The 19,674-nt window shown below is 35.7% G+C and overlaps 1 protein-coding gene across 1 annotated transcript in view; it reads right to left on the bottom strand.

The window, feature by feature from the left end:
* ccdc6b (coiled-coil domain containing 6b) overlaps window positions 1-19,206 on the bottom strand; it is a 23,809-nt gene extending 4,603 nt beyond the window's left edge. The window contains exons 1-8 of the mRNA XM_016536827.1: window positions 18,953-19,206; window positions 15,926-16,075; window positions 10,470-10,598; window positions 10,280-10,383; window positions 9,863-10,023; window positions 7,951-8,107; window positions 5,095-5,195; window positions 3,214-3,335 (exon numbers count right to left, since the gene is read on the bottom strand). Coding sequence (XP_016392313.1) covers window positions 3,214-3,335; window positions 5,095-5,195; window positions 7,951-8,107; window positions 9,863-10,023; window positions 10,280-10,383; window positions 10,470-10,598; window positions 15,926-16,075; window positions 18,953-19,183 — 1,155 coding nt within the window. The 5' untranslated portion in view covers window positions 19,184-19,206. The remainder of the gene's footprint in view (window positions 1-3,213; window positions 3,336-5,094; window positions 5,196-7,950; window positions 8,108-9,862; window positions 10,024-10,279; window positions 10,384-10,469; window positions 10,599-15,925; window positions 16,076-18,952) is intronic.
* Window positions 19,207-19,674: the final 468 nt, after the last annotated feature.

Raw genomic sequence — 19,674 nt, 5'->3', positions numbered from 1 at the left:
TTCTAAGCATATCTATTACAAAGGAGATTTAAAGGCTCAGTTATCTTCCTAACAGAAAAAAAAAAAAAAAACAACACAGAGGGATACAGAACTCAAAAATTTATTTCCTGATGAAAAAAAAAAAAAACGAAACTGTACAACTGTACACTTGCATTTTTTTCTATGAAATTGCAGGGGTTTATTTTTCATTTTTTATCAAGTGAACAGTTGTACGGTTTCATTTTTTCAATTTGGAAAAATATTTTTGTGTTCTGTATCCCTCTGTGTTGTGTTTGTTTAACTTTTCTGTTTAGAAGATTAATGAGCTTTTAAATCTCCTTTGTAAATGCTTTACAAGGTATAAATAGTGACATTAATACATGCTATATAATTATTGTTCATGTTAATTAATATGGTTAATACCTGAAACCTTATTGTAAAGTGTTACTAAAGTTTTATATATTGTTCTGTGTATGTATGTTTCACAGTCTTGATGGTTTTGATTAACCCTTTAATTGCTGTAACCCTTCAAATCAGACTGCCAGAGGGTTACTGTAACTGAATGTGCCCACTGTGCACCGTTTTCTTGATGCCACCGGGGTGGCGGTTGCACTGATGGCTTGGGCCCGTCATCGCTGCTTGCAGCTATATTTCCATTTAATATTTCTAAGAATTTAATTGAAAAATGACAACAAATTCTCCTAGAATTCACACTTTGCATTCAGTTAACAGATCCATATGAATCATGCATGAAATAAAAGTTTATAAAGTCAAACGATAGCTTTGTGTGCTTTACAGATGAACTTGAAGTCTTTATTCATTCGAAATGTTCAAGAATAGATTATCGTTGGCGCGGTAATGCAAGTTCATGATCCGATTCGTGAACAGATGATTCTTTTAATTCAGTCTTTTAAATGAATAATTTATTTTGTTTAACGAAACCAGTGTGAATGGTTCACATTACACTGGATCGATCTGGGGTGTGTTTCCCAAAAGCATCGTTAGCGAACTGTGTTTGTTAAATTACATTGAACTATAACGACATTACTTGCGACCGTAGTTGCTTTGGGAAACGAGCCCTGTCAATTACTCAGCGATTCTTTTGTGCCGATCGCTTCTCAATGACACAACGTTTTTTTTATGTTCATAAAAATGCTGTGGAAAACTGATGTTGTTAAAAATAAAATGCAAGGAAAACACAAATCTTATGACTGGTAGATTTCACTTTTATTTAGAAACATAAAAAACTAAACATTAATATGTTCCTTTGTGTATAGCTTAAGTATTTAAAAGTATTCTAAGATATTTAGATTAAGTTACTAAACCAGAGTAATCTAACGAAATACATTACTGATGACTTTTTAAAGCATGTATTTTGTAATCTGTAGTGAAATACATTTCACTAAAAGTAACCTTCCCAGCCCTGGCTGTGTCACGTGGATACGTTGTTTTTGTTCAAATCAAAGCGCAAACAATGTAGAAAATGTATCCGCGTGACGCAGCTGACACAGAATAGCATACGCTGTTTACGTTCAGTGGATACTCTCCAAAATGGCACCAGGGTGACGCTCAGGAGACGAATTGTTGAATAAAGTCGTTATTTTTGTTTTCTTTGCGTACAAAAAGTATTCTCATAGCTTTGTGAAATTACGGTTGAACCCCTGATGTCACATGGATTATTTTACCGATCTCCTTGCTACGTTTCTGGACCTTGATCATGGTAATTACATTGCTGTCTATGGGAGGGTCAGAGAGATCTCAGAACTCATCAAAAATATTGTAATTTGTGTTCCGAAGATGAACGGAGGTCTTACGGGTTTAGAACGACACGAGGGTAATTAATGACAGAATTTTCATTTTTTGGTGAACTAACCCTTTAAGCAGTTAACTAAGTAAGTTAACTCTCATGATCCTTCAGAAATCATGCTGATTTTCTGCTCAAGAAACATTTACTATATATCATTATCAATGTTAAGAACCGTTTTTGCTGCTTAACATTTATGTGGAGACCATAATACCAATTAATCACAATAGTATCAAACATTTGTGATTTAAAAAAAAGAGAGAAATTAATAATTTTATTCATCATACATTAAAGTGATGAAAAGTGAGTGAAGAGTGAAGACATTTAAAATGTTTCAAGATTTTTATTTAATAAATGCTTTAATAAATTAAATAAATATATTTGATAAATGCAAATAAATGCTGTTCATTGAACTTTAATAAAATAAAAAATAAAATGTATCACCATTTCCACACAAAATATGAAGCAGCACAATTTGTAATATTTCACAATATTGCTGTTTTTACTTTATTTTTGATCAAATAAATGAGCAGAAGAGATGCATTTCAAAATCATTAATAATTGTAATGTTTCCTAACTTTTGGCAGGTACTTAAATAATAACAATTTTATTAATACTGATATTATATTACATTATATTATTATAATGATTATTAAATGCTGCTTTTTATTTTTACAGGACAATAGTATGTATTATTACAATATATCTTTTAATCTGATAAAAAAATTTTAAATAATAAGTGCGGGGGTGTGTGGCTTGGAGGCGTGGTCAGATTTTCCTGCTTTTTTGTTTCTAGCTGACCACATGCCTAACTTATAGAAAAGCAGAAATAATGCTGTTACTCCAGTACACAAAGCAGCAGTCACGAAGAAGGCAGTCAGTCAAACAGTATTTACATGTTTTCAAACAAACACTGAAAATGTTGTATTCGCTATGATGTTTAACAAACAACAGGAAGCAATTTCTAGATTCTTCCACTGATAATGACTGTCACTTAGCAAAATACTCTGTTCATGAGCCACCAAAGTGTAGTTTTATGTAACAGCTGTGGTTCGGGGCATGTGACCAAAATCCCAAATCTTATTTGTTGGTGAGTTTTCTATGTAGTGCAAAAGTGAAAAGCGATTAGAACAACTCTACTAAAAAAAAACAGTCACATTGACAGCATGCATATATCCGTGACTGTCTTAACAGATGCATTAACAGTTGTTCGTTCAAATTAAAACATTTAACTGCACCAATTTTTTTTTCTTAGTTTGACGTGATGTTAGTTTTGATGTGAACGCTTGTGTATACATACAGCCACTTTAGATAAACCAGACTTGCACAAGTATAGTACACACACACACACACTAGGTAGATAGGCTTGAGAGAGCGAGAGAAAGGGAAAAATCAGACAGCAATGATGGTGCAGCTCAGAAGGAACTCACTGCAATGCTGTGCGAGGCTCCTACGTGGACATGTAGGCCGGGTGTGTTGTAGTAGGACATGCCTGCTCTGGTCAGTGTAGTTGGCGGGGTGAAGCCCACTGTGTGACTCGCATATGACAACCCTGCAGAACAGACCATGAACAGAAAGTTAGCAAGGCTTTAGCAAAACAGAAGCAGTTCCGGGAGCATGACGTATGAGGTCAGCGTTGCGCTACAGAAGGCCTTTGTTCATCCCCCGGAGCCGTGTGAGACATTTTTATGGATGGGTGAACTTTTTACTTAAGTTCTTTTGGACTGAAGCAATGCAACACCCACTGAGTGGCATTAAACAGCTTGAAAGATCAAAGACAATTTTTAATATAACTCCGACTGGATTCGTCTGAAAGAAGAAAGTCATATACACCAAGGATGCCTCGGGGGTGAGTAAAACGCAGCCTAATTTTCATTTTTGGGTGAACTAACCCTTTAAGATGCATTACTATACAGTAATAATCTACTGGGTGCCATTTTCCATGCAATAAATAAGGAGTTTTGTGAGAATAGAAATTCAAGTCATTAATCTCCTTTGTGTCGAGTCAGTGAGTTAACTAAATATTAACATTAGTGAATAAATAATTGAGACCAGTTTTGCAATTTTGATTAATCCATTGAAAATATCTGATCTAAAAGAACATTCATTGTCAAATTGGCCATCACTCAGTACATAGATATCGAATGAATATGATCAGGGTCTTGGCAATCTTCTTATAGCCTACACCATCTTTATGTAGCGCAACAATTCTTTTCAGATCCTCAGAGAATTCTTTGTCATGAGGTGCCATGTTGAACTTCCAGTGACCAGTATGAGAGAGTGAGAGCGATAACACCAAATTTAACACACCTGCTCCCTCAATTCACACCTGAGACCTTGTAACACTACTTCAATGTTGTCACATGAAAAGATATAAAATATTTACAAAAATGTGAGGGGTGTACTCACTGTGAGATACTGTGTGTGTATATATATATATATATATATATATATATATATATACACACACACACACACAGTATATGAATAACAACACAGCCTTGTAGGAAGAATTGACAAACATTTATCAAACGACTTCAGTAGACTAGTAATATAGTAAAACAACATATTAAGCACTTTTATGATTTTTGTAACTTTGGAGCTTGACAGATCCAGTCCTCATTCACTTTCATTATGTTGAAAAGTGCAGCCAGGGCTCGATTCTAAAATTCACTTTCGTGTCTCACAGACGTTCCACAGGTTTAGAATGACAGGAGTAAATGATGACTGAACTTCCATTTTGGAGTGAACAAATCCTTTAATAAAATATTTATAGTAATTTCCCTTAAAATATTTCTGCTATCTTAGATGGACATTTTTTATTAAAGGATACATTGTATGGATTTTGTTGTAGCTGCCTATTGTTAAGCCAAATGTTTCGTCATCAGAACACCCATAACACCAAAAAACCTGCCTAGACGGGCAGTGCACTTCTAAAGAAATCTTCTAAAGATCTATGTGCTTGTGGATTTATTATGTTGAGTGATTTCATTTATCCGAATGTTTGGTTCTGTCAAGGAATGTTGGCCAGACCTGCTCCTGAAGACAGGTGTGGACTGAATCTGACTTAGTCAACTTAGGTTTACCAACTCTGAATCACTTTATGAAGAATTGAAAAATTGTTTGTTACTTTACATTATTACTTTTGTTCTTTCATGATGTTTGAGTACACAACAGGAAAACAGATGCATCGTTTTCATTATTGCAAAATACCACAATAGAAACTGTGACCCATTTTCAATAGCAAACTAAAATGATCAAGTTCATTAGGAAAGATGCATAAAATACTTTTTCAAGTAAACATGGTGTACCTGGTGAGATGGGCCTGCTGGAGGACGGGGAAGGGCTGTAGGGAATGGGGCTGGATACGGTACGGGCACGTAGGCCTTGAGCAGACATCTCATTGAAGTACCTGCATAACAATAGTGAAATGAAGCAGTGGGTGATACATAAGTGATATGTTCTTGGATTTTCTAACGGTAATTATACAATATTTTGTTAGTGTGTATTTGTGTTGGTACATTGACTGGTTAGGCCTGTTGTGGGCAGCTGCCTCCCAAAGCTTTTAATATTCTACTGATTTTTTCAGTTCATAGCAGTGACAGAAATGAATTTCATTACAGAGCTACATTTGCCAAACGATTTCCAGGGCATTTTTAAGGACATTCTTTTTTCTAATGTATGCATCTATTGTCAAATTATTACATTTAATCAATAAACTAAATCTGAATAAGACAATTTAATAGTTTTTGCAACACAGTAGTTACACAGAAGCTGCATGTAAAGCAGCATTTAGCGGTATTTACAGTGCAATTATAACTGCATAAATACTAGATTACTGTTTTAAAAATAATAATTTGAATACTGATAATTTAAATATGAAACTAAAATTGTCTAAGCGAGTGAGTCATTGATTCAGCAGATTTATTTAAAGGTCACATATTTTACACCTTTCTGGAGTTTTATTTTAAGTCTTGATGTCCTTAAGAATATATATTTGCGGTATAAGTACCAAAAACCATCTCAATATATTTTTACAGCTTCTCTCTCAGGAGCTCTGCAAAGAACAGGTCGAATTTGGCCTGTCTAATTAATATTCATGAGCCTCTCTTCTGATTGGCCTGTTGTTTTCTGAGTGACGCACGGCCAGGCCAACCACAGGTAACTAGGGTCATGTATCAGACCCCGAATCGGCGACAACAGTTGACAACCTACCACCTCCTCAAACGCGCTTACAACAGGATGTTTCAGAATGGTAATTCATGGGGTTTTATTTTCAAACACCGAATACAGTAAATACAAACCTGACCAGCCGAGCGTTTGCGATCACGTGAACTTGAAGACACTTGTACAAATGCGGATGGGTGACATGAATGGAAATGATTCCAGATTGGCGATGTAGTATTTGGTTTCTGTATTCTGTACTCTATTTTCCTGCGCTCAAACCTGCCAATCTAAAAGATCAAACGCCGTGTATGGCGTTTGAGGTAATTTGTGAATTAGTATAGACTAATAGTCTAAATAAAACAATTTGCAACTGTTACTATTATTACACTTGTATACAAAACTTTGTATTATTCTTGTTATAGAGTGTGTGACTTCACGTGCACTACGGTTGACACGGTTGTCACGGCGACCATCACAGTCCTACTGTGCAATGATGTAGTTTCCTGACATCCAGACTGAACAGCGTTTTCTTGACATGTTTCCGTGTTGCTCAGCAATGGCATGGACGCAATGTTGTCTGGGGGTTTGGCAAAAGGAGAGTGGGACTGTGGGCAGTGCTCGGGGTGGTGACTGAAGGTGGTGACTGAGTAGTTCTGACATCACCTTTTTACGGAAGTCACAATGGTTCATGAAAAATCACAGCTATTTTATGCAGGCTGTGTGCATTTGACTGTGGATTGACTGTTTTGAAACTTATATGGTAGTTACATAGCACCTAGACCTCAGTTATCATGAAAAATAGACAGTTTTGACAATATGGGCACAATCAGCTTGTAACACTCCAAAGAGAAAGGAAAACTTGAAATCGCATCATATGACCCCTTTAAATGCCTGATTTGTTCAGGAACCAAGCAAATAACTGTTTTATGACTGGATCATTAAATCATTAATTTAATTTTTTTTTAAATGCTGATTCAACGAATCAACAAATGTTGCTTGGAGATTTACAAAGGTTCCATTGTGGCTTTGTTTAAATCTATTTTTGTTGCCCAAATAGAGCAAAAACAGACAATTAAGTCTAAAATGTAACTCACAATTAGGGCTGGGCAAAAAAATCGATTTTTCGATATATCGTTTTTTAAAAGTTGGGTTTTGTTTTATTGTACCCAAGTGTACCTAAAATAAAAAGTGTTTAATATACAGGTTTGTGGCTCTTAATTTCCTATTAATTAACCATTTGTAATCTTATGTTCACTGTTCATTTTTTATAAATATAGGATTTGTATTAAATCTATATTCATTCATATAGTCAAATCGAATCGAGAATTGAAATCAAAAATCGAATCGAAATCAAATATCGAATAGAAAATCGAAATCGAATCGAATTGAGAGCTTGAAAATCGAAATCGAATCGAATGGGAACATCTGAATCGATACCCAGCCCTACTCACAATATTGAATTTATGTTTATTGAACTGTTGTATAAAATCAGTCATATTTGCAATCATTCAGATATTCAATAAAAACAGCACACTTGCTTGTGTGTTATTCGTAATATAGAAATACAAGTCAAAAACATGTGCAGGGGCATTTGTATCCCCATATATTGAATTTTGTGATCATTCAAAATACATTCAACTAAGCAACATCATACCGTGAAAGCATGCATTTGTATCTTTTTTTGAAAGAGAGGGGCATACTCAATGCAAGTTTCCACATCATTAAAACAGCAATTATGGTACTATCAGAGACCAGTGGTTCTCAACCACATTCCTAAAGCCCCCACAAAACTGCACATTTTGCATGTCTCTTTTGTCTGACCCACCCATTTCAGATCTTGGAGTCTCTACTGATAAGTTAAATCAGGTGTGTCTGATTAGGTGACATGCAAAATGTGTGGTGTTTTGGGGGGGCTACAGGAACATGGCTGAGAACCACTGTCATAGACAATACATATTGCAGAGCCCTAGTGTTACATGTGATGTTTGGGCTGCGGATACCTCTCATCATCCATCTCCAAGCTGGACTCGCTCTCAGAGAGCTGCCGGCACAGGGCCTCCCTGCGCTCCACCTCCCTCTGAAGCTTCCTCTGCAGGCGGATGTTCTCCTCCCGCATGTGGCGCTCTTCTTCTATGTACTGAGCCCTCTTCTCTGTATCTATAAATACACACACTGCAATGAGCAGAGCTTATCTTTATGGTAAAGTCATATGGGAACAGTGCATTTGTTCACGTGCACAACCATGAGATGACCAAATGAGGTCAACATGACAAAAAGCATGTGACCGTGTGAGAAAGTTTTGGACCTGTTGATGGAACTATCACTTGCTGCCTCAGAGCATATGTTCTTATTTTACAACAATCTTACCAGCAATATTTTAGTGTCATCGAAAAACTATTATAGTTTTTTATTAATATTCTAAATTAGTGGTAACACTTTACAAATAAGGTTAATTAGTTAATGTTAGTTAACTGCTTTAGTTAACATGAACTAAGAATTAACAATACTTCTACAGCATTTATTAATCTTATAATGTTAATTTCAACATTTACTAATGCATTATTAAAATCGAAAGTTGTATTTGGTAACATTAGTGAATGCACTGTGAATGCACCATGGCCTAATGGTTAGAGAGACGACTTGTAACCCGAAGGTTGCTGAGTCTCAGATCCGGAAGGAATTGTTGGTGGGGGGAGTGAATAACCAGCGCTCTCTTCCACCTTCAATACCAAGACTGAAGTGAGACCCCTGAGCAAGGAACCGAAATCCCAACTGCTCCCCGGGCGCCGCAGCAATATGGCTGCCCACTGCTCCGGGTGTGTGTTCACAGTGTGTGTGTGTGTGTGCACTAGGATGGGTTAAATGCAGAGCACAAACTCAGAGTATGGGTCACCATACTTGGCCACACATCACTTCACTTTCACTTCACTAACAACGAACGACTGTATTTTCATTAACAAAGATTAATAAATACTGTAATAAATGTATTGTTCATTGTTTGTTCATGTTAACACATTAACTAACATTAACTAATGGAACATTCTTGTAAAGTGTTACCAAATTATATTTTATTCTTATATTTTTCATTTTTGTTTTAATTTATGTTTTGGTAATTTTGTTGTGCTTTTGTCATTTTTATTAGTTTGATTTTTGTTTTTCTTTTAAAAATATGTCTATATAGTTTTTATACATTTTTATTTCAGTTTTAGTTATTTTAATACATCAAGTTAAACTAAATGAAAATGATAAATGCTGCCTTGACAGCTAGCTCAAATATAAAAAGCTTTTTTAACGAAAGTAACGAAAATGTTTATGGTTTTAGTTTTAGTTAACTACAATAAACCATTTATTAACCATGTACAGGTACATTTAAATGTCTCCAAGGATTGTTGATACCGATGAGGTTTTGCTGAAAATGTCTTGTGATAACATAAACATAACTTGTGACACCTTCAGCTCTTTACAAGTCCATGCTAAAAAACACTGATTCAATGAAACACCACTTTGGTGTTGTAATGGTGCCAGGACTGTTGAGTAGAAGACTAAGATTATATGAACTATAAAAATACACCATATGGTGTCACAAAAAGCCATGAGAGCACAAGCCCGCATCAGGGGTTCTTCCTGTTAATGTACGTTGTGCCATCTAGTGGCCATAAAATGTTATACAATAAAACAAATTTAAAAAAAAAAACTCTTTCTGACCCCAAACCTTTGAATTGTAGTCTATGCTCAAATTGCAATGCATCATGGGTGATATCAGATGAAAAGGAAAGTTGTTTCTGGGGCAGCCCAAGTTATTACATTTTGATAAAAATTTCAAAGACAAACAATTTCTTTGCAGAATAGGGCCAGTTTTCATTTTATATTGTCAAAGGACCAAGAGGAAATCGAATGGCGTCTGGTACTTACGCTGTAGATCTGCAGTGCGGAGGTTCTTCTTCAGCCGCTCCACCTCACTCTTAAGGAATCGGATGTGTCGCATCATATTCTCAGGTGAGTCAATCTCCATGGAGATGTCTCTCGGGGACGGCGGAGCAGAGACGGGCTGGTCAAGCTTCTCCTGAAGAATCCTGCAGGGTTAAAACAAAACAGATCTGTAAATCTCTTTCATTTAATCTAACGCTTAAAAGTCAGGAAAATGTACAGATATAACTGACCTATAAAACACAAACAAGTGTTCAGCAAATGCATGTAGGGCACTTTAAATATTCAAAAGTTTTGTTGGCATCAGTACTTTCTCAGTTACAAGGTAGTGTTTACATTTATGAGGTGAGCTGTGGCAGTGTTACCCAAACCAGCAGCTACTGACAACAGAACTGAACTGGCCTTTTTTCTGCTTCCAGTTTGTCCATGCGTTTCCATAGCCGATTCACAAGAGCTTCTTGTTCTTGCTCTAAAGTGTTTTCCAAGTCGATCTTTTCACGACTAAGCTAAAAGAACACAAAAGAGTTCAAATATCTGCGAAGAACTGAAAAGAATCTTTTAGCATTCAAGAAGCAAAATTTGAAGGAGTTACCTGTTCTAAGGTGAGCTGTTTGGAGATTGTGTCGTTCTCCAGCTTTCTGATCTTCTTCATCAGTTTGTTGACTTGAAACTCCTGCTCCTGTTCCAAGTGCTGCTCCAGTTCAGCCTTCTCATGCTGTAACTGAGCAAGAAAAACGGAGAAAATGGATTTTAAAGTGATACAACTATGAAATTAATGTGTGCCAGACTGAAGCTGCTCAAGCCATATATTTGAAGAAATCCCGCCAGAAGAGCTGCCGCTTTTGCATAGTTTGTGCTTGCTGTTTTATAATCATTGTGAAACTTGGCAAACTGGCAGCTCCAGTAGTAATGAAAAGATTTATCTTGAACTCTGTCATGGGAACACACATTTGACCAGCGGTTTGGAAAATGGATGGATGGATGATTCAGCTGCAGGTGCCATCTTCTGGCGAGTAGCGGGAATACATTCGGCACAACCCACACAGTGCATTTTGGGTATTTTCCAGCTGCTGAGTGTACATCAGTTGTACACTCGTTATTGCATTGCATTATGGGATTGAATGAGTGCACTCGACAATGGCCACTATGGTTTCGGACACCACTACAATTGGCTGTCCCTTCCAATAGTGCCCTATTTAAGGGTATAGGAAACGATTTTTAGACACAGCCCTAGTATTTTCTCCATATAGTGTATTATCAACTCTTTTCAACATTGATAATAATAACAAATGTTTCTTGAGCTCCAAATCAGCATATCGCCAATGTCCCTCTAAGCTGCGCACTTCTTCCACCGCGGCCGCACAGAAGAAATTATGTGCGGCGCACACGCATAAATGAGTTGGGAAAGCCATTTGCGAAAGCTAATGAATTGCAATGTTCGGGTAAACCGCTATAGAGTTGATATCGCTATAGAGTTAGAACCGGTGAATGCGGTTTACAGGTTTCATAGAAAGAGAACGATGTGCGCCAAATGAGTCGCTGTAGAAACAAAATATTTTAATGGTTGCGGACGAGATAGCTCAAATCGAGAGCAAACGCAATGACATGTGAAATAAAACATCATCATGTATTAAAGAAGAGTGGCTTGATTAAGTGCTGGAAATAGCGGACGATGGACACAGAACGGTAACAAAACTAAGAGACATTTACAGTCACACACAGGTGTATTGTGCAAACTGTACATATTATATTATGTTAGGCCTATATTATAAACCTAATAAATAATTGAGTCTCTTATGCTCATCAAGGATGTATTTATTTGATCGAACATTATTATATTATGTTAGTTCTATATTATGAACCTAACAATAATTGACCTTGTTTTTTAAATGGAGTCTCTTCCTCATCAAGGCTGTAATTATTTCAAAAATAGAGAGAAAAAAAAACAGTGATATTGTGAAATATAGTGAAACTGTTGTGCTGCTTAATATTTTTTTTGGAACCTGTTACTTTTTTCTTTGATTAATAAAACGTTAAAAAGAACAGCATTTATTCAAAATAGAAATCTTTTCTAAAAATAAGTCTTTACTTATCACTTTTTATCCATTTAACACATTCTTGCTGAATTAAATTATTAATTTCTTAAAAAAAAGAAAAAATTACTGACCACAAACTTTTGAATAGTAGTGTATATTGTAACACAAAATTTCTATTTTGAATAAACACTGTTCTTTTTAACTTTTTATTTATCAAAGAATCCTAAAAAAAATAGGAATAAATTATATTTTAAAGTATATTAAAATAGAAAACTTTTACTTTAAATTGCAATAATATTTCAAAATATTATTTTGTGAAATAATATTTAGTATTTTTATCAAATAGATACAGCCTTGATGAGCATAAGAAACTTATTTAATAAACATTATTGATCCCAAACTTTTGAATGGCAGTGTATTATACTGTAAAAAAAAAAAAAAAGTTTTCTCAGGTAACCTAAAAGGTACATCTTTTAATCACGGGTCAAATTAAATACAAATAGCACATTAAAGTAAAAAATTACGCACATTTTTTTTGTGTACGTGCTGTACAGGTCTAGTATAAAGTTTTTGCTCAGGTGGTCGAAATGTCCGCCCAAAAGAGAAAAGTGTTGCTCAGCAAGAAAAAAAAATTTGAGGGAACATTGCATATCAGAATGATTTCTGAGAAGTCATGTGACTCTGAAGATATCATGAAAATCATTTGGTTCCAATATTTTTTTTTCTTTCTTTCTTTTTTTTTTTTTTTTTAAATGAAACCGCTTTCCGATTTCCAGCTATAGCTGGAATTTGTTGAGTGCTTACAGCTGCATTTACAACAAACTGCAACCCATGACTCAACATTTTCCCATCTGTGATGAAATGCGTACAACCACAGGTGACCATATGCTTCTCTGCAGCTCTCTCTTACCCGCTCCATCTCTGGCTCTTTCTCTCATGTTCCACAAGAAATTGAGGACAAGCAGAATTCCCCGGACCCTTTAAGCTGTAAGAAGTTCCTTAAAGACGGCATTGCTAAAGCAGTTCCCTTAAAGTGCATGAATCACTGCCTCAAAGTCAGATAAACCTCAAGAGTGTGGTGGAACTGGGAAGGGTTTTTCATGGAAGCTTTGTCCTTGGTAGGTGAGCTCGATCTATCACTCTTGACAAGGTTGTGTGTGTGTATGTTTAAATAATCCCAGAAGGCTTGGTCAAGGCCAATTACAGAGCAGACCTTGAACAACATCTCCTGTACTCCCCCTCCACTTATCACTAGAACTTTGAACACAATGGTGGAAACCATCTTCTTTTACTTCAACATGTGCTCTACATTTGCTATGCAATATGTAGGGCCCTATGATTTCCGCAATGCGGAAAACACGGACGGAATCGAGTCATGAAAATAGACTAGTATCTGTAAATATTAAGCCGCAAAAATATGATCCCTAAATGTTCTGTGTGTCTCTGTGTGAATGAATGGAGCATAAGTGCGGTTTCGTTTACTACACATACTGAAACACACGTGACGCTCGTTGTGATTAGTGGTCGACCGATATTGTTTTTTTGATGGCCGATGCCGATGCCGATATCTTGGAAAGCAGGGTGCCCGATGGCCGATATAATTTTATTTATTTATTTTAATTAATGTTTAAGAAATTTGAAATAATTTGAAAATGGATTAAAAAGTAAATGTGTTAAATAAACATACTTATACTTTAGATGACAAAGTATTTTTCACAAATAAATAAATATTTTACTAATAATATAAAAGCAATCGTTATAATACTTTTTGTATACATTTTAATTCCTTTGTTTAACCGTTCTATCTGATTATTAGACAGACTTCTATTCGTATTAGACAGAACTGTTAACGACGACGGCGAACAAGAGGGAGAAGGTGAGCACTGTGCTCAGGCGTTGCCGCTGTCAGCGCCGTCAAAATAAAAGTCCCGCCTCGAACGCTTCGGCCAAACAGGAAAACTTATCGGCCGATGCCGATATTTAAAAAATGCCAAATATCGGCCGATATATGGGCCTTGGCGATATATCGGTTGACCACTAGTTGTGATTTCTGCATCTGCTGTCTCACTAAATTAGGACACAAATACATGAACATCTTCAGAACTGCTCTGAGAGTCACTTCCTGAGGATTTTAACATTTCATTTGAGTAAAACTATTGTCATATCATATACACACAGAAGCGTAAAGGTATTCAAATCAACTCGTCAAAATAAAAGTTCGGTTTAACTGGAATAAATTGTGTTAGAAATATATTATTGTGCAGTAGAATGTACATAATAATGCTACTACTACTACTACTAATAATAATAATACATTATTGAAACTTATTCTTTAAGGAATAATCACACAATATTTCTCCCATGTTTTCATTTTAACAGTAAACCCCCTTTGTTTGCCAAAAATAAAGTTTGTTTTCATTTGATTAAAAGATAAATTAAATGACTGTTTTATGTCTTCATTTGATAACCAGAAAAATTAAAATTACATTTGAAATACGGATATTTTCTTACAAAAAGGCATGGATTCACTACAGAAGGCCTTTATTCACCCCCCGGAGTCATGTGAGGCACGTTTTATTATCAATGCGCGCGCTTTATTTGAGGACTTGTGGACTGTTCTACTGCAACACCAGCTGACTGCAATGATAGAGCTTGGAATAGCCAGGGCAATTTTTTATATAACTCCGACTGGATTCGTCTGAAAGAAGAAAGTCATATACACCAAGGATGATTCGAGGGGGAGTAAAACACAAGCCAATTTTCATTTTTCATGATTTTAATTAATTAGACATGCTTTTTGATTACTAAAATTTAATTTAACCAGTAAAAAGGAGTCCAGAAAAATAAAAAAGGAAAAAAATGGAATCCTGAAAAATTTAAATGAAAAATTTGGAAAAAAATAAAATACTTGACCACATGCCACGTCCTTTCCTATCCTTTCCTTTGTACGAGCGTCAAATGTCAATTATGTTAGTGGCCATCCTTTAGTGCAGACCGTAGTGGGGTTGTGCACAAATAGTCGAATATTAGATCTGTAATTTTTATTCAAAAAATAAAAACACTATTCAAAATGTACTACGTGTTGCTTTGCTGGCCATAAATGCAGGGAATCTATTGGTGCTTTTTCTCTGCATGGTACAGCACGGAACGGCACGGCTCGCTTTTGGGTGGTTTTCAACTGTGTACAGTACCTGGTAATTTTTTCAGTACTACCTCGGCTGAGGTTCCAAGCGAGCCGTACCGTTACCAAAATGTGACTTGTAAACCCTGCTGATCACTGATTTGCCGGAGAGAATCGTCACTACATGCGTCATTGAACACGAGACACTAGACACGCTAGATTAAATTAGCACAGCCAGCGAGGATCGAACGCAACTTTTTTTAAATGAAAGGCAACAGATTCGAACGAGCGCACCTTTTTTAAACAACAAAATAATGGCTGTTTCGTGTTCTGTTGAGGAAGTACAGGTGTTCCTCTCATTGATAGCCGAGAAGCGGATCCATTCAGTGGAAAAGCGCCATATGATAAATCCTAAGCACGCACACTAAAAGTCAGTTATAACTAAATGCACTGGGTGGCGCTGTGGAGCGCGTTAACAAGTTGATTTATTTGATCACAGAATGTCATTGACTGTCTCGGGAAGTTTGGGATTACTTTGATCAAAAGTATATTACTAAATGGAATTACTTTTGATCAAATATATATATATATTTGTTTACACGCTAATTTTTTTGTTTTTGTTTACAGTTTTCAACAAAAAGAAAACCTTGAGATATAACTTATCATTGTTGTAGACATTGTTGTGTATAATGTCTAATCATAAGCTTAAACTTGATTATTAAAAAATAAGGTCTTTCTCATTAAAAATAATTTAAATAAACAAATATTCTAATATTCTTTTTTTTTTTTTACAAGCCCAAATATTCAAATACAATATTTTTGAAAAATGCCCATCCCTAGACCGCAGAGAACAAATCCTATTCACATACCGGACAATAGCTGAGCACTTACTTGCATAAGTTTTCGAGAGAGCTCATTGGTGAGGAACTCCTCTTCCTTCTCATAGTTGACTGCTAGAGTTTCTTTCTCTTTCTGCAGTGCCTGAATCTTCTTGAACAGGGTGTTACTGATGAACTCTTCTTCTTGTTCTGCTCTCGCTTGCTAAAAAAATATTTTAGAAAGCACAAAAATGTTAGTCTAAAGCTGCTGAAAATACATCAGTAACAGGTAATAGTTATGTTTCATTAACCTTTTATTTGTTGCCTCTGAGTAACAAACAGATTTCTTCACTTTGCAAGTTTGCATGCATATATAATGGTAATAAATGGTTGATAATGTAGGGCTGACTGAATAAACAAACAAAACGCTTTTTGTTTAAGGAATAGTTCACCCAGAAAGAAAATTTGCTAAAAATATTCTCACCCGTAGGCCATTAACGATGTAGATGAGTTTGTTCCTTCATCAAAACAGATTTGGAGAAATGTAGCATTTTTTAATTTCAAACCGTTGCTTCCATCTAAAATATGAATCCTCTATCCATAATATTTTTTCTCCATTAATAAAAAAGAAATATGCACAAATCAAGCACCGCTTACAAGCAAAAACAGTTCTAAACAAATATGTAGGTGATTTTGATGTGAGGGGACAACAGATGGACTTTTTCACTGGATGAACCGTTATTATGGATTAAGGACTTAAATTATTTTGGCCAATGGTTTAAAAGTTAAAACACATTAATGGTGGATTTGCTTCTAACAACCATGCAGCTTTTCACTTCACAAGACATTAACTGATGGACTGGAGTTGTGTGGATTACTTGTGGATTATTGTGGTGTTTTTATCAGCTGTTTGGACTCTCATTCTGACGGCACCCATTCACTGCAGAGGATACATTGGTGAGCAAGTAATGTGATGCTACATTTCTACAAATCTGTTCTGATGAAGAAACAAACTCATCTACATCTCGGATGAGTATAGTGAGTATATTTTCAGTAAATTCTCATTTTTGGCTGAGCTAGTCCTAACTATGCCTATTCCTAACATGTTGTGGTGATCATTTCGATTTTTTCTGTAAGAAAGATGCTTTATTGTCATTGTACAAGGTACAACGAAATTTACAGTGGCAACTCTCAGAGAGCAAGAAACATGCAAACATACATACACACATAAAAAATAAATTAGCATATTACTATAATTAAACAAATGTAAATGTATTAAATGAAACAATATGGATGGATGGATGAATGGATGAATAGAGTACTGTATGTTTGGGATGTTTCTTGCTCTCTGAGAGTTGTCACTCTAAATTTCGTTGTACCTTGTGCATGCCATTGTGCAGACAAGGATACACATTTTTGCTCAGTAACTTTTACCAGAAAAGCATGTTATGAAGAATTGCTTAACACATCATACTGGAACTGGGTGAATCATAAAGAAACACTTCTTGTAGATATTTCACAACCAATACAGAATCAGTTTGACTTATTACAAACATATAAGAAAGTGGCCTCTCTGACTAATGAATGCAGAACAAAAGCCCTACAAGCATGAAGTTTGTTTCTAAATGCAGCTGCAACAATTTAAAGAAATGTTGGAGGCAGCAAAACTGGGCCAAGGAAAACATCATGAAGGAGGATAAATCAAAGGCATTTTAGGACAGTGGTTTAGTTATAATTTATACAGACAAGCCAAGTTTATCTGGCTTGTAGAGACCAATTTGCAATGCACTCTAAAACCCGTGTCCATGACATATAAGGAACTGAAAGTCTAGATGTTATTTCTACACATAGGTGTTATTAAGAAGCCATCTGCAGACCCTGAGAGAATAAGAAGTGCATAATGATGAAGATCTCTGCAGATAACATAGGGATGAAATAAACCTTATCAAGCCAGAGACAAGCGGCTTTCTCAATTTTGATTGTACACAAACACAGGCTGACAACACACAAGAACAGCTGTCAGATGATCATCAAATATTAATTAGCAACCAAAACAAACTGATGACAGATTGTACTGTACTGTGCTTTACAGTACTGTAGCACCAGTATATCATCATCATTCCATGTGCACATGAATCAATCCATCATCCATATGAGATTATTTGCATTAACTTACTTGATAAACTACATGCTAAATTTGTTTAACCCTACAAAGCCTACAGTATAATATTTGACACTGCTGAAAAACCTGTTGTACACAATCTACTACATGCCTTCTGCCCTCAATTACATTTGTCTTTTTGCTGCAAAGTTTAATACATTGCAATACATATATTTTTTTTATAAACATAAGAATAAATGTTATATTGTTAGAAATATTTCATAATACATGAGCCATATAAGGCTGACATAATACAAAACATAAAGCACATATGAAACCTTTTTTTAATTTATTTTAATATTTTGTCTAAATGTTTAATAAACTGATACATTTCATTTTCAAATTACATTTTTAACTAACTAACTAACCAAAGCTAGCCACAATATAGTGTATCGTGTTGATATATTATAGGACTTTATAACTATCGTGCTCCCACTGGCACATGCTACTGTATGTTACTGTCACTTAAAAAATAATACCAAGTTTCCATGAATCGTGTACTTTATACTTTTTCTGTGAACTATTTATATACATACTATTCTAAACTAAGTATGTGAGTTATACTAATGAGGCTGGCATTAATTACTGTCCCAATTTAACTTATTATTGTGCTGCTAGCTCATGCTAAGATTAATATTTCACTGACAGTTTCTTCTGAACACAACCAAAACGTCCACAGAGTCACTAAAAGTGGACTAAAAGGTGTTTGTTTAGTAAATTATTTTTTTTAATTAACAAGACAATGGAAAATCTGAGACGATAAAAGCTAATCATTAGCACATTAGCTTCAGTGAACCGTAAATGTACCGTAACAGCTAACGTTACTGTAAATAAGTTTAATAACACATGAAATGACTGAATTCCTTATTATTAGTGTTAGCTTTCATGTGCATTCAGGTAAATAAGTATTAATTGTAAAAACATTTGTGAATGACTCACTATGGTGACACTGGCTTTGCGCAAGTCTCTATTCTCCTCCTGCAGAGCTTTACACTTCAGTTTAAACGTCTCGAGCTCGATCTTCAGCACTTTATTCTCTTGCTGTAAAGAAGCCAGGCGGTTCGTCAACTCCTCTAGACGGAACGAAGAGATAAGGATGGAGGAGGACGAGGATGAGGAGCACTGAGGGGTGGCTCCGTCCGTGTCGCTCTCACTCGCACTGTCCGCCATTATTGAGCATCAGCGTGAGTCAATGAGGGAAGGGAATGAGGAATGAAATACTGCTGTAAAATGTGAGTCGCTACAGCGACCTCTAGTGATTCAATTCATTTGAGCGAATCGGTTTGTTCAAACGGTTCGGCCTGGAAATGGGCGGGGCTTAGAGCTCAGTCACGATGGGGCTCAATAATAATTCTGCTTTTACTGAAAGTTTCGAATTCAAAATATCACTATAAAGGTGATGATACACGGAGTAACTTTTTTTTTTTTTTTTAGCATCGATGCTTGGGCACTTTCCCATTGAGAATGGGCAACACATTTCTAACTATATACTGGTCGTGGGCCCTCACCCGGTTGCCCGTTGACGGCAACACTGCCCAGCAACATTGTTCAAAATGTTGCCCCGTGTATCATCAAAATGTGTAAATTATTGCTTAGGCGTTTGATGAACCAGCACGCAGACAGCGGCATCATGTGGTAGCTGTTAATTTTCTTAGCTCTGA

Source organism: Sinocyclocheilus rhinocerous, unplaced genomic scaffold, assembly GCF_001515625.1.
Source record: "Sinocyclocheilus rhinocerous isolate Xijiao unplaced genomic scaffold, SAMN03320098_v1.1 scaffold2020, whole genome shotgun sequence".
In the NCBI taxonomy this organism is placed as follows: Eukaryota; Metazoa; Chordata; class Actinopteri; order Cypriniformes; family Cyprinidae; genus Sinocyclocheilus; species Sinocyclocheilus rhinocerous.
This window is presented reverse-complemented; position numbering and strand designations above follow the sequence as displayed.